At 38.0% G+C, this 16,631-nt stretch overlaps 1 protein-coding gene across 1 annotated transcript; it reads left to right on the forward strand.

Moving 5' to 3' along the window:
* The first annotated feature begins 10,599 nt into the window (after nucleotides 1-10,599).
* LOC122320294 lies at nucleotides 10,600-12,505 on the forward strand. The gene is made up of 4 exons (XM_043208462.1): nucleotides 10,600-10,714; nucleotides 10,802-11,467; nucleotides 11,557-11,760; nucleotides 11,835-12,505. Exons 1-4 carry the CDS (start codon nucleotides 10,600-10,602, stop codon nucleotides 12,503-12,505), a joined length of 1,656 nt encoding a protein of 551 aa, XP_043064397.1.
* The last annotated feature ends 4,126 nt before the right edge of the window (nucleotides 12,506-16,631 follow it).

The following is a 16,631-nucleotide window of genomic DNA, read 5'->3' on the forward strand; positions in this document are numbered from 1 at the left end:
AGATACCATCCAGACCAGGTGACTTAAATGGTTGGAAGGTCCCAATTGCCCATTTAAGTCTCTCCGGGGAGACTAGAGACTTGGCAATTGCCCAGTCCTCTGCGCTTGGTCTGAGATATCTTGGAGTGGACGTTGCCTCCATTTGGTTAGCCGTATCTTCCATCAGGTGTGAGCTCCCGGGGAAGTGTGTTTCAAAGAGTAAAGCTAGTTTATCCCTGTCGTCGGAAGTGTAAGAGTTGTCACATTTCCTCAGGGCTAGGTTACTTTCTGGTGCCACTTTGGCCATAGCCTTGTGCAATCTTGCCCCTTCATGGGCTGTGCTGATTGCCTCACAGAAGTCTCTGTAGTTCTTCCGTTTGGCCTTCCTGATCTCTTTGTTATAGAGCGTCAGGCTTTGTTAATATTGTCTCCAGTTATCCTCGCTCGTTTTTGCTCTGTTGAAGAGCCGGCGGGTGGAGATTCTGAGCCGTTCCAGGTTGTCATTCCACCATGGGGCGTCTCTATCTGCTTTCCGTCTGCCAAGAGGGCAACTGTCCTCAAAAGCATTGGTTATCTTCTTGCAGAGGTTATCCACTGCCTTATCCAATTCTAAAGAATGTCTGGGTATACCTGACGGTTCGTTAGAGAGATTGAGCTCAAGAGAGGACTTGAACCAATCCCAGTTTGTTTTCTTGGGATTCCTTTTGGGGGCGTCCCTAGCGGTGTTGAAGTCTACTTCAAATCTAATGATTCGGTGATCCGACATTGATTCCTCTGGCGACACGTGCCAGTTCTTGATAAGTGGTTCTAGAGACCTGCTCATCAGAGTTATGTCTAGGACCTCTTCTCTTACTCTAGTAATGAATGTCGGTGTGGACCCGACATTACCGATTTCTAGGTTACTATTTACAATAAACTCTATTAGCTGCTCACCTCTGTTGTTGACGTCGGTGCTTCCCCATATCACGTGATGTGCATTGGCGTCACATCCTATGATTAGGGGTAACTTCTTCCTCCTGCAGCATTCCACGAGTCCGATGATTTCCGGTGGTGGGCATGCTGCATCCCCAGCGAAATACGCCGATGCTATGGCAATCGCTGGTAACTTTCCTGTGCCGCTCAGCGGTACCGCGACACAGTCACTGCTTAGGAACTCTGAAAAGATATTATAATTGATATCTTTCCTTATTAATATGCATGCTCTTGGGTGTGCACCCCGTTGGTCGCATATTACCTTTGATGCCTTGGTGTACAGGCCTTTAATGCCTTGATTGCACCAAGGCTCCTGAATGACAGCCCGAGATGTTGGGAGGTGAACAATCTGACCAGGACGGCGGATGCCGCCTTGGCCCGGTATAAGTTCACCTGGGCTAGCTGCGTGCTGCGGTGTGCAGCCATTACTGGAGCGGGTGCTCCATGTTTTGTGAAGGGGGCGGGCATTCCCCTTCACTGCCGTCAGGGTGACGTCGGCCTCCTTCTCGTCGATATCTTCTAGGAGGGGCTCTCGTGCCACCTCCTAGGAGGGCGAGGGATGCTCATGTGTTATGTGTTAAAATGCGTCAAAATTTAATCCCGATCGTCAGGAAGCCCCATATCTAGTCGGGAAATTCACGGGAAATCGGTTCCAATCAAGTGCAGTGCAGTTACATAACCACGATGCTGGGTTGCGTAATACTTCAGGAGGTATTACTTACCCGCTGACCATAGGTTATGTAATCGCCGCTAAACATCCCAAACCACTATGCCCAGAGCTGGCAAAAATCCATATTTTTTGCCATATTTTGAACGAATTTTAATAAGTTTTTTTTTTATAATTTCTTTTTTTCGTATTTATTTTAAAGTTTTAAAGTTTTAAAATTTGAAAATGAAAAGAGAAATCGTAAAATGTGAGAGAATGGTATGGTGAGAAAATAATGTGAATATATTGGTTAAAGCAAAAGAAAACAGAAAAAGTGAATTAAAATTAACAAATACAAAAAAAAACAAACAACAAAAACCATAAAATTTTAATTTATAATAAATATGGGAAAGTTTTAACTAATACCAACTGATCTGGCAGCTAAAAGAAAAAGTGCAGTGTATAAATAGTAAATGCAATAAGAAAAGGCAATGGAAGTGAAATCGAAAGTAATCTGAATAGGTTTGGGAAGCATTGAAAAGAAACAGAAAGTGATCTAAAATCTAAAATTTCCCTCCCCGCAATTCGCCGAAAGCGCTTTCGTCCGACTGGAAATGGAGCGGTAAGTTTTTTAAAGCTATTATCACTGTTCAGAAACCTTTAATAATTAAAGTCTTGCTGCCAAAATACAAAATATTAAATGTAAAGAAAAGAAATCCAATTTTAACGTAAAGAAAAATAAAGCAAAGATAATAATTTCTTTGTTTTTTTTTTTTTTTGGAAAAATATGTTAATTAATAATAAATTAATAACCAAAAAGAACATTTTAAGATTTTGTGTGAAAATTAAAATAAAATATCAAGCCTAATTAAACTAAATATTTTCATAGGAATTAATTTTAAACCACCGTGATGGAAAACTCTTAGTATGAATAAATTGTGTAAAGTGAAAATGAACAACTGCTAACCGCGTTTACCGTGGGGGTCATGCCGAACAACAATATGGTAAGGTATTAAAGAAGCGACTTGAACATAGGGACCATTTAATGAAAGACACAATTTTGGAGCCGGTGCACAGTAGGCCGGATTGCCAAATAAGCGGCATAAAATCGAAAATTTTATTGAAGCAAATCTTAATTTTTATTTAACTTTTTAATATTAAATTGCCTGTATAGAAAGTATTAAAAAGTATTTTTCGTTCAAATGCAACCTTGCAATTTTTATTGAGCTTCAAAGTCAAGTGATTGAACAGCTGATTTGTGTGATTAATTTGGCGGGAAACTCTTTTTGACTTTGTGCTCTTGGCAATCACAAACGAGAAAAGATTTTGACATTATTTAAAATGGATTTTAAACTTCGAGGTAAGCAAATTGAGTTTTATGAAAACATTTTGTGTAAAATTATTTTATGTGTATAATATGTGTATTGTTTTGTGTTGTCCAAAGCGAAAAAAACCTAACCTACATATATGTTCGCCTTCTGTGGAGAAAAAAAAGTCTTCTGCATATTTCTGCAATGTGTAATGTATGTTTAACAAAAGTAGAAACTGTTTAGTAAAATATAATAATAATCCGATTTGCGGCTTTTTGCGGCTTTTCCGATAATTACATTTTCTAGATGTGCATGAGTTCTGTCATGCAACGTTGCTAGACGTATGGATTGACAGCGCTCGCGACTCTACCGCGCTTGCTGAATGGATATTTGGCCAGATAAATGAGGGTAAGCTGACTGTCGACCAAAAGGGCGAACTTCGCAAAAAAATTAAAAGCTTTGAAATTTATATAAAATCAAATCTACAAAAGTGTAGCCGTAATATGCGAACATTCAAGAATAAACATTCAGAGTGGCTATCAAAGTCTTTAAAAATAGTTCTGGATAACCAAGCGGATATTCCAAACTTAAAAAAGGGAAGACCAAAGCTAGCTTATGAGGAAGGAGGAACGCGCCTTAAAAGAAAACTTGCTAGTGATGTGGCAGTTACAAATGACAATGATACCAAACTTTTGATTCACGCAGCCACAATGTCAGCCAGAAAATCGAATGAAAACAATACTGCATTTCTACTTCAAAATTCTTGTACGTCAGAAAGACAGGCAACTGAAGCAAAAAGAAAGATTCTAGCAGCTGAAGCAATACCTCTCACAATAAATGATGCATTGGAATTTTTGCTAGAAAATTCATTAAGCAAACAATTATACAATGAAATTCGTCATATGAGTAAAATACATAATTGCGATATATACCCAAACTACCACAAAGTTCAGGAAGCAAAATTACAATTGAGGCCTGTGGGAATAACAGTGACAGAAACAGTTGCAAAAGTTGCTTTACAAAATTTATTAAATCATACTGCTAGCCGAATTTTATTATTACAGGAAGAAATATTCATTAATTTAGAAAGTGTGTCCAGCGTTAAATTAATTGCGAGTTACGGTTTTGATGGATCGTCTGGACAAAGTATGTATAAAAAAAGATTTGAAAGTAACGAAACAGACACATCAGATCAGTCTTTATTTGTTACAACCGTCATACCCTTGAAGCTTGTAGATGAAAAAGGAACAATTTTTTGGAATAATGGATCCCCGCAATCTGTAAGATTTTGTCGCCCTTTCAAAATGGAATTCGCCAAGGAAACAATTGATCACATTTTGAAGGAAAAAAACGATTTGGATGGACAAATACAAAATTTGACTCCTTGTGAAATAACGATTTTAGATGAAAAAAAAATCACCGTCTCGTATGAGTTGTACATGACACTTATAGACGGGAAAGTTTTAAACGTTGTGACGGGAACTAACTCCTGTCAATTATGTTCGATCTGTGGTGCAGGCCCAAAACAATTTATGAATTCAGTTGATGTAAAATCTTTCCCTCCGAAACCTGGACACCTTCAGTATGGGATAAGTCCACTACATGCGTGGATACGTGTTTTTGAATTACTTCTTAAAATATCCTATAGAATGCAGTTTAAAAAATGGCAAGCAAGAAACGAAAGTGACAAACTCGTTATGCTTTCTAAAAAAAAAAATGTGCAAAAGAGAATGTGGCAAGAAATGGGATTGCATGTAGATAAGCCGAAACAAAATGGAAGCGGAAACACAAATGATGGCAATACAGCCAGAAAGGCTTTTTCTAATACAAACTTATTCGCATCAATTTTAGATGTGGACTTGGAATTAATTAACAGTCTGCATACTATTCTAATAGCTATTAACTGTGAATTTGCAATCGATCCTCAAAAATTTCAAAAATTCTCAGAAAAAACCATTAAGCTATACATGTTGAATTACTCATGGTATCCGATGTCACCAACTTTACACAAAATTTTAATTCATGGATCCCAAATAATAGCAGAATCAGTAGTGCCAGTAGGCTGTCTTGGAGAAAACGCGTCAGAAGCACGAAATAAATTCTACAAGCGTGATAGGCGAATGCATGCTCGACAGAACTCTCGAATAAATAATATGATGGATGTGTTCCACAGATCTATGGACTCATCAGATCCCTTTATCTCAAGTATTTCAATTAAAAAAAGGGCAGCTCGACATAAAAAACAACCCCTTCCGCAAGACGTAATTGAACTTTTTGCAGCACCCCAAAATGATATTCCTGGTATTACAGAATCTTTTACTAACAACAGCCGTTTTAATGATATTTCAGATGACTCGGAAGACTCGGATGCAAATGAAATAAATCCATTTTCATTTGAATTAGCTGTAGAGAACGATTGAACACATTTTATTTCATTTTTTTTTTTTTTTTTTGCCAAAGAACATTTTTTAATACTAAATATATGTAAGCATAAAATCTTAATATATATCATTTTATTCCTATTTAAGCAAAAATGAAATCCATCTTTATTATAGATAATAAAAATCAGTATAATATGTAAGAAAATAATTAACGTAGGTATAAAAAAAGAAATCTAACTTCAGATCACGTATACGTTATGTTGTCTTCCATTGGCAGTTAAGGTAGGCGTGGTCAAACTTACTTAAAACATTGCTTAAACATTTATAGTGGTGTATTCTTAAAATATGCCAAGTTTCAGCTCGATATATACAATTTTCGATTTTATGCCGCTTATTTGGCAATTCGGCCTACTGTGCGGTGTAAATGGTCTAGGTTGGGTGGGCTAATGCAAGTTGCTGAGCAACAACTACACCAACAACATTCAAGTCAAATTGTCTTTGAATTGTATCTTTTCTCTTTCTATTGTCGATCATTTAATTGCCATTTCTCTCTTTCTTCTTTATCCTGTCAATTTTGAGTGAGTTAATCCCCCTTACCCCAAAGCACGCGAAATCAAATGATATTACTGCATAAAACGCCAGCACTTCGAGTATTACTCTCATAAGTACCCTCATTTCGACTGGGCTCTTTGTATTATGATGAGGTTGGCTGTTCCCCATAATTCTATTCCATATGTCCAGATTGGTCTTATTATTGTTTTATAGATTAGTAACTTGTTGGATACGTTTAGGTTTGATTGTCTCCCCAGAGGCCAATGGAGTTGTCGAAATTTGTTTTTTACTTCGTTTCGTTTGTTTATTATATGTTTTTTCCACGTGAGTTTTGAGTCAATGTGAGTCCCAGGTATTTGGCGCTTTCGTCATCTATTTTAATTCTTGTTGGGGTAGTTATTTTCTTTTTTGTGTATATCACCTGTTGTGTTTTGTCCTTGTATATTTTAATGCCCCATTTCTCAAACCATGACATTGTTGTTGTTAAGATCCCTTGAGTGTGTTTGCTGCTCTTTTTTCTGTGTAGCTAGAGGCCATTAGCACTGCATCGTCAGCAAAGGTTGCAATCATGGAACCATAGGTCAGTGAATTTGGGATGTCTGCTGTGTATATAAGGTATAATATTGGTCCTAGAACGCTGCCTTGGGGTATACCCGCTGCCACAGGCATAACATCTGAACATTCATTGTCGCATTTGATATAGAAATATCTGTTGGTCAAGTAACTTTTTAGTATAGTGAATAGGTTAAGTGGTAGGATGTTGTGAAGCTTATGGAATAGTCCTGTATGCCACACTTTGTCAAACGCCTTTGCAATGTCCATGTATACTGCTACGCAAACGTTCTTGTTGTCAAAGTCTTCTGATATTTTGTGTATGACTCTGTGCACTTGCTGCACCGTTGAGTGTTTTTTTTCGAAAACCAAATTGGTGGGGTGGGATCACATTATTTTCTATTAAGATCGGGTTGATTCTATCAAGTAAAATTTTTTCAAAAATTTTTAATAGAATTGGTAACAGGCTTATTAGTCTATATGAGCTAACAAGAGCTGCACTTTTATAAGGTTTTGGGATTGCTGTAATCTGGGCAATTTTCCACGTCGAAGGGAAGAACTTAAGTCTTATCACTATAGCTCGGATAGTTATGAACAGGGACCGTAATCATTATAAGTAATATTTTAAAAATTACTTTGTAATGATTACTTCTCGATTTTTAATTTTTTAAATCAAGACTAATAATTATTTTTGAGCAAAAAAATAAAAATCACAAATAATCATTATTTTTGAGCAAAAAAAATAAAACTCAAAAATAATCATTATTTGTGATTTTTATTTTTTTGCTCAAAAATAAAACTCAACAAGCAACAACTTTTGATCCTTTAAGGATATTACCAATATTGTCCTATGTCCTTATAAAGGGACCCTAGAGCAACAATTGACAACAACAACAACAACAATAAAATGTATTTTACCTGTGTTTGTTGCAATTATTTAATATAAGGTCAACTGTTACATCCAGAGCAGCAGCAGCAGATATACACAATTACCAAAACAATGATAATAATGATAATGATAATCATAATGATAATGATAATCATCATAATGATCAACCAGTAGAACAATTAGGTACATTAATTTTCAATTTATTTTTTTAAATTTTTATTTAATTTTAGGAATAACAATTTTGAGAGCGACTCGCTCGACAAGTTGCACCTTTGGTCGGTTAGCATTATTTTAAGCGCAGAAAAGGCACGCTCTACGCTAACTTGGGTAGCTGGAGCCGCAAGCACAACCTTAGCAAGCTGATATAAATTCGGCCTATTTGGCCACTTTTTTTGGTATTCGGTATTCGGCCGAAAAAAACACATCACTTTTATCAGAACTTCTTTTTATTATCAAATTAAAATATGTCAATAAATAAAATTAATACGCGGTTGTTGTCAATTGTTGCTCTAGGGTCCCTTTATAAGGACATAGGACAATATTGGTAATATCCTTAAAGGATCAAAAGTTGTTGCATGTTGAGTTTTATTTTGAGCGAAAAAAATAAAAATCACAAATAATCATTATTTTTGATTTTTATTTTTTTTGCTCAAAAATAATGATTTTTTGTGATTTTTATTTTTTTTGCTCAAACATAATGTTTAACAATAGAAGAATAAATATAAAAATTAAAAATTAAAAATCATCAAGGATATTCATAGTGTATCCTTAAAGGATAAAAACGTGCTAGTCATGCTTGTTCTATGTTGATTGGAAGTGATTGATTTATTCATTTGAAAATAGCGACAATAATCATTATTTACGGTCCCTGGTTATGAACGAAAAAAGGCCAAAATATGCATGCAAATATGCAAGAAAAATAGCAAAATATGCACAAGAATATGGATTCAAAAATACAATAAAATATGAAAGAATCATGCAGAAAATAGTCATAATATGTTGGAAAAGGCGGTTCTTTATTTAAAAGCTAAAGTTTTGCACAAATTTACATTGAACTTCGACAAATTTGGTGTGGTTTTGGTTCAAGATCCGATTTTATCGATTGGCTTCCCTGATCGGCATTTTCCTTCCTTCTATCATTGTCAGCTTTGTGTTTTAATGATGCAATATGCTGATATACTTGGAATATTTTTTCCTTCAACTGCACATTCACAATACGTACAAAATAAAACCCTATCAGACCGAAATACTTTGGGAAATTCGACTTTCAAACGCAATTTGATTTAAAGTTGATTTAAAACAACCGATAACTTTGAATGCAACCAGACAAATGATGACAAATGCGGTCATGCCGCAAACTAAATAAAATAACTAATTTCAAATCGTAACGTAAAATTAAATTCTTGATGTTTGCCTTTTGTTTTGCTATTTTCCCTGCGCGGCAGCACTGATTTAATTGTCATTGCTAACTACCTTTTTTGCACTTTTTCGCTTATCGCTGCCTGGCTCTTCGTCCACGGCAAGCTTCATGTTATTTCGATTCGTATTCGCTTACAAGAAGGCACGAACGCTGATCGCTTGCTAAAATCTCTCGCGTCTATATACTTTCGCTAAAGGCACAGACAAATCGGTCTGCCTGCAAAAATACCTTTTCGCTGCAAAAAAGGCACAGACAATTCGGTCTGCCTGCCTAGCTAAATCTACAACAAGCTAACTTCGTATATTTAAGGCCTTGAAGCCAAATAATAAATAAGTGCATTTTATTAACTAAATTTGTGATTATTTTATTTGGGCACCGTCAAGGTAATGGTTAGTAAAAAAGCTTACTGACCCAACATTTGGTGACCCCGACATGATTGTGAAACAATAGAAATTCGAACCATCTAAAACTAAAGTGCAACCAAACAAATAATTTATTATTTTCGTTTCGGCTTAAAGTTGGTGATCGTGCAAGTACATAACAGCAGAACATACGCGCAACATAAGCTTCGCTAGACCCTCGCACACACCCGCCCCCGTGCATTTTAAAGTGCATTTTCGTTTTCTTTTGTGCCGTCGTTCCCGCTTTAAAGTTTTTACAGCGGCGAAAAACGTTTCGTTCGCGGGTTCAGTGCCTACATATATATTGTATCTATATATACATATTCAAATAGACGCACAATTTTGGCGCTAATCAGTGCACAGTGGGACTAGATCAGTTTGCAAGTGACTAATTTTGAAAGTTATAAAACCCAAATAAACAACATGTTAACGGACATAGCGCTTGCTGCTCCAGTTGCGGGAGCAAAATTTTATAAATTGAAGGCTGGCTCAATGCTTTCGAAAGCTAAAGCCTTCGAGAAGACTCTGACTAAAGAAATGTTTCAGAATATGACCGAGGAAGAACTGCAACTTCGTGTTGAAGCCCTGGACGAGAGCAAGACCGCATTTCTTCAGATCCATGACAGACTTGATTAGCTGGACTTTGACGAAATCGGAAGCATGGTTCGAGATGACTTTGAGGAGCTGGTCATATCTGCAAAAATTAGGTTGAATCGCGAAATGGGTAAGCGAAAGGGTCCGGCAATTCGCAGCTCCACACTCAGGCCAGAGACCTCCATGGATTTCCATTCCATGTCAGCGGCTAGGAGATCTCATTTTCCCGAATTGAGACTGCCTGATTTTTCTGGGGGCTATACCGAATTTTCGGACTTTCAGTCGATGTTCAAGGCCATTATCGACAACGATGTTGAGCTGTCCAACATTGAGAAGCTGCAGCATCTCAAGTCTTTCTTGAAGGGTTCCGCCTTGGACACAGTTCGGTCATTGGAAATTTGCGAGATTAATCCCATATTAACGCAATCTTGAGTCTCCCCAAAGTCGACATACAGTGTGCCACGAAGTTGAGAGACATGTCCGATAAAATAAATGCCAATTTACGTGCTCTCCAATCAATGGGTTCGGTGGAGCAGATTTCGAACTGCGTTCTCGTCCATGTGCTACTCCAAAAATTAGACAGCAAAACTCAGGCCAAGTGGGAAGAATTTGCCGTTATAGATGAAATTCCATCGATCGATTAATTCGCTACATTTTTGTCCAAGCGTTGCCAAAAACTTGAAAATGTACGACACACTTCAGCCTTGTACTCAAATAGTTCACAGTCAGCAAAACCCCCCGTTAGTTGCCACTAACACTTCGGGAAATGGGTGTGTTGTGTGTGACAACAGTAGTCATTCGATATATAACTGTGGTCAATTCGCCAATCTATCAATACAAGAGGGCATTCAAAGGGCAAAGGGATTGGCGCTGTGTCTCAATTGCTTGAAGAAGGGGCATCAAATGCGCAATTGTCGGTCAGGCTGCTGCCGAATTTGCGGCTCCAAGCATTACAGCCTTTTACACCTCAGCTCTCAGCCTTCGACCGAGGTTCAGCGAGCTCCCGTGGCGGAACCAAGTACGTCAAACGCAATCGCCTCTAGCCCCTCTACCTCTTTGCTCGCTCATAATGTGGATTCTGATATGGTTTTCCTTGCAACTGCAGTTATAAGCGTTCAAAGTCGATCAGGTGCTTGGATCCCATGCCGCACGCTGCTAGACTCGGGATCACAGGTCCACATTGTGACTAACCGACTCGCTCACCAGTTGCAACTGCCTAAAACCAAGTCTACCGTAGCAGTTGCTGGTCTTGGAGATGCCTGTTTTAATGCTCAAGGAGCTTCCGTTTGCATCAAATTCAAGTCTCATACCTCCAATTATTGCGCATGCCTATCTGCACTTGTTGCTCCGGCAATTACTGACAACCAGCCCAGTTTGACCGTTAAGCCCGAAGGCTGGAAAATTCCCGCTAATATTCAGTTGGCCGATCCTGAATTTTATAAGTCTCAGCGTATTGATCTTCTCATTGGAGCAAGCATGCTTTTTGAATTATTATCTGTAGGGCAGATTAAGTTAGCTGCTGGGTTACCCCTATTGCAAAAAACGAGACTTGGTTGGATCGTAACCGGAGGAGGATCTTCCTCAATCAAGGCAACTGCGTTGCAGGGTCAAGCTGTCCAGCGTGAATTGGTTGCCGCCGAAGGTCGTATGGATGAGCTAGTCCGTCGCTTTTGGGAGGTTGAGAGTTGTGAAGAAGGCGTGGTCACAGCCACCAAAGAAGAACTAGCGTGTGAGGCTCATTTCATGACCAATTTTCGTCGCTTGGACTCAGGTGAATATTCCGTAAAATTGCCTGAAAGAACACTTTAGAATTACTGGGTGAATCTTACAATCAAGCCTATCGTCGCTTTCTCAATTTAGAGAACAAGCTACAGCGCAAGCCAGAAGTCAAGGTCCAATATTCGGCATTCATTCGCGAATATTTGGATTTAAACCACATGTCTCTTGTGCCCAAAGACTCCTTGAGTCTTTGCAAATATTTTCTGCCCCACCACTGCGTTTTCAAGGAAGATAGCACCACGACTAAATTGCGAGTCGTTTTTGATGGGTCTGCCAAAACGTCTAGTGGATACTCGCTGAACGAGGTTTTAATGGGAGGGCCTACCATTCAACAAAAGCTGTTCAACACGCTGTTACAGTTTCGGACTTTCCTGTTGCATTGACTGGTGACGTCTGCAAGATGTATCGGTGTGTTCGCGTGGCTGAACCCGATAGCTACTTCCAATGTATTCTTTGGCGTGACTCACCGGACCAGGAAGTGCAGGTATTCAAGCTGGATACCGTGACTTATGGAACCAAGCCTGCAGCCTTTTTACCCGTTCGAACGATGCATCAATTGGCGAGTGATGAGAAGAGTTCATTTCCAATCGGCTCCAAAACCATTTTGCGAGACTTCTACGTTGGCGATCTGATCACAGGAGGGAAATCAGCGCAGGAGGTCCTCGAAGTCATGTCTCAAACCACCAACTTGCTGTCACGAGGTGGTTTCAAACTCCGGAAATGGTGTTCCAACGACCGCGATGTCTTTGATCAGATTGCTGACTCGGAAAAGGAAACATTCCTGAAGTTTGACGATGGCAGCGGCTTTACAAAGACACTGGGTCTTGCTTGGGACCCTGCAGCGGATGTGTTTCGTTTCTCTTTTTCTCCCATACAGGTCTCTCCAAAGCCTTGTAAGCGACTGGTGTTGTCCACAATTGCTCGGATTTACGATCCTCTTGGTCTCATTGGTCCTGTAGTTGCCAAGGCCAAAATCTTCCTGCAAGAGGTCTGGAGAGAAAAGTTGGAGTGGGATGAGAGCTCTCCTTAGGCACTGAACACATCGTGGCTGAAGTTGTCATCCGACATAGGTCGTACCCAGCAAATGAAGTTTCCTCGACGTGCGTTGCATCCAAATGGTGCTATTGAGATTCACGGATTCTGTGATCTTCTGTGGATCTTCTGGTCACGGTGGCGTGAAGACTCTTTGACTCCGTTTACGGCAACGGTCAAAGTGGCGCACTCCCAAACCTGCGCTTCAAATCAACGATGTCGTCCTGGTCCAGAATGAGAATTTGCCTCCGCTTAAATGGCCATTAGCCAGGGTAATGGAATTGATGCCTGGATCCGATGGAGTTGCTCGGGTGGCAGTGATACGAACTTCAACTGGAGTCACTCGAAGAGCTGTCCGCAAATTGTGCGTGCTGCCGAAGCAGGATCTGGTTGAAAGCCCTGGTCTTCCAACGGGGGGAGAATGTTCGGTCATGCCGCAAACTAAATAAAATAACTAATTTCAAATCGAAACGTAAAACTAAATTCTTGATGTTTGCCTTTTGTTTTGCTATTTGCCCTGCGCGGCAGCACTGATTTAATTTTCATTGCTAACTACTTTTTTTGCACTTTTTCGCTTATCGCTGCCTGGCCCTTCGTCCACGGCAAGCTTCATGTTATTTCGATTCATATTCGCTTACAAGAAGGCAAGAACGCTGATCGCTTGCTAAAATCTCTCGCGTCTATATACTTTCGCTAAAGGCACAGACAAATCGGTCTGTCTGCAAAAATACCTTTTCGCTGCAAAAAAGGCACAGACAATTCGGTCTGCTTGCCTAACTCAATCTACAACAAGCTAACTTTGTATATTTAAGGCCTTGGTGCCAAATAATAAATAAGTGCATTTTATTAACTAAATTTGTGATTATTTTATTTGGGCACCGTCAAGGTAATGGTTAGTAAAAAAGCTTACTGACCCAACAAAGAATATAATAAAGCGTTTATTATGATTAGTCATTGAGAATCCATTAATAAGTTATCAATGTACCTAGTGTTGATCATTTGATGAAAATAAACAACGTGTGAGTCAATTTACTTTCAATTTCAGAATGATTTTCATATGTCACAGATTTGATGAATAAAATGTTAAAATATGCTCGAACATGCACTTTCGATCAAAATATGCTCTAAGGAATGAAATATGCACAATATGCATGCAACATGCATTTGCATGACTATCCGAGCTCTACTTATCACTGCATTAAAAATGTCTCTTATAAGCCTAATCGTATTGTCTGGCAGCTCTTTTAGTGTTTGACCACTGATTTGATCAAAGCCCGGTGTCTTATTGTCTTTGACTTTTGATATTTGTTCTCTTATTTCGTATATCGTCGTTTTCCTGATTGCACAGTTGGGTTTGGGTATATGTGATGGGAGCTCAATGTTTTGGTTGTCCATACTGTTCGTAAAAATTTCCTCAAAGTGTTCGGCCAGTGTGTCAGCTTTTCCTTTGTCTGTTCTTGCCCATGAGTTTTTCTTTGTCTTTATTGGATGTTTATGTATAGTTACTTTTGTCAGTTTTTTAGTCGCTTTCCATAGGGAGTAGTATTTGGATGTCGTTGTTCCCAGATTTTCCAGCTGTCTCCTGATTTGGATTTCGTTGTACTCTTGTAGCGTTTGTTTGAGATCTTTTATTGCACGGTTTAGCTTGGTCTTGTCATCTGGGTGCTTGGTGGACTGCAATATTTTTCTTAGTTGGCGTTTATGTTTGATTTTGTCTTTAATGTGTGATGGAGTCCTTTTGGTTATTACGGGGGTCAGAGCCGGAGTTAATTGCCATAGAGCTTTAAGGCAGTAGTCTGCTTTACAGACTTCAAAAAATCGATTTTTTTTTGTCTTAAATCTATTCCAAAACTATCCAAGAATATGTGTTCAAAATTTTAGAGGCCAATTCGACATATTTTCGAAGCTAGATCAGTTTTAGTGGCCAAGCGTCGAGCAGGTGCGAATGCTCGGGCAGACTTTACAGCCCGTTTTCTCGAGTTTTCATTTTCACAAGTTTTGGAAAACGGTGCCGACCATAGTAAAAAAAATATATGTCAGATCGAAAAAAACCAAAGTGATCTTGCTTCAGTATTGAATTATCTTCTATTTGAACTAAACAAGTTGGATAAAAGTACTATATAAATTACTTGTTTTGCAACTTATAGTGAACTTTTTTTCCAAAAAAGTGCATTTTTTTTTTTTCAAACTTAGAAAAAAATTGGAATTTCGTCATTTCTTCGGTATTTTTTTAGTTCATATAGAAAAGGAACTTATAAAAACTAAAAAAAATTTAGTTCCACTGTTTTAGATGCATCGCCGGCACCGATTTACAAGTGCACACTACAGGCGCCCCAAAAAAATCGTTACAACTTCCGCTAATTTCAATTATTTGTAACAATAAAAATTGTTTTTTAAAGTTTAAATATAATATTATTGTTGAATCGTTTCACTTTTATAATTGAAGTTATATTAATTAGATATATATATGTAATTATAGTTAACTTAAATAGTCTTATATTAAGCTCGAATTGAATTACCTGAATTCATGGTACAATTATACAAGGTAGTCTCGTCGGCAAAAAGCACTCCCTTATTCATTACTCACAACAAGTGCGAGTGAGAGGAGTCTGCGTAGTAAGTGCGAAACGACTAAAGAGCTTTTTGCTTAACCCCTAGGCGCATGGGGCTTAAATTGCTCATTTCTAGTAAAAAGAGTTGAAGTTTTTATAAATTAATTTTTAATAGTTTTGAATTTAAAATTAAACGTTGTTTTTGTTTTTGGATAGTTATTTTTTTGTTTAGGTTCTTAATTTTAAAATAAATGTCAATCTTAAAGTAAAATTTTTTAATATCTAAATTAATGTTTTTTAGCAGCTATTAATAGTTTCTCCTTTACATTTTTTGTTATCTATACTAATATTATAAAGAGGTAAAATTTGTTTGTTTGTTTGTTTGTTTGCAGGGAATAGGCTCCGGAACTACTGGTCCGATTTAAAAAATTCTTTCGCCGATAGAAAGCTATATTATCGTGGAGTTAAATAGGCTATAATTTATTTTGAAAAAATTAGGGATCCGTAAGAAAATTGCAATATTGTCGCATATAAAGTGAGTTGCTACCTCATCACACTGACAAACACGCTCCCATAGCATTTTAACTCAATTTTTGTGTTCACTGTGAAATTTAAAAAAAAAAAATAATTTTTATTCAATTTAAGTTGAACTGTGAAAATTATGTGGATCATGCATTTGAGGATAAATTCACCACTCTGTCCATAGTCCAAAATGCTTAGAGGACGACGTGCAAACATTGGCCGCAGACATCCAAGCCAGCAGCCAGTATATTCACAAAACTTGGGCGAAGAAAGACAAATGAGCACATGGAGATCATTGGCATCATTCAATCGCTTGGCATTCCAATATGACCCCACTGCGAACTACAGTGATAATGAAAATTTAGATATTGGACCAATGGCGACTATATACCGATATTGCAGTGCGTTAAAGTTTAAAAGAGAAACGGCTGGATTGTGCTGCGCAAGTGGAAAAGTCAAACTGGAAAAGTGTTAAATCACCATCTTTCTATACTTCCATATATTTGAAAAATGTTGCAACATTGACTTTTATGTTGTTAAATTGTGTTGACCAGCGAAGCGGACACAGGACCTCTAGTACTAAAATAATCTGAAGCTTCATGCAAAAAATAAAAAAAGTTTGCAGCCAAGGGTAGAACGACATCTTTGCACAAGGGTTAATGCTCTGAAAAAAATCGTCCGCACACATGCTTTTCCTTCATTATTTCATTTTTTTTCATTTCCTTGATTAAAAACCGAACGATTAGGCAGCCGACGAGACCATGGTACAATTATACAAGGTAGTCTCGTCGGCCTTTAACCCTTGTGCAAAGATGTCGTTCTACCCTTGGCTGTAAACTTTTTTATTTTTTGCATGAAGCTTCAGATTATGTTAGTACAACAAAAAATGTAAAGGAGAAACTATTAATAGCTGCTAATAAACATTAATTTAGATATTGTAACGAAAGTTGGTTTCAAATGACTTAACCAGGTGACCAGTACCAAAGCTGACGTCTGGCAACCCTAGGACATGCCAACGATCGGTCACTCTAGGACCTGTAAAAAGCCTGT

This window comes from Drosophila ficusphila, unplaced genomic scaffold (genome assembly GCF_018152265.1).
Source record: "Drosophila ficusphila isolate 14025-0441.05 unplaced genomic scaffold, ASM1815226v1 contig_47, whole genome shotgun sequence".
NCBI lineage: Eukaryota > Metazoa > Arthropoda > Insecta > Diptera > Drosophilidae > Drosophila > Drosophila ficusphila.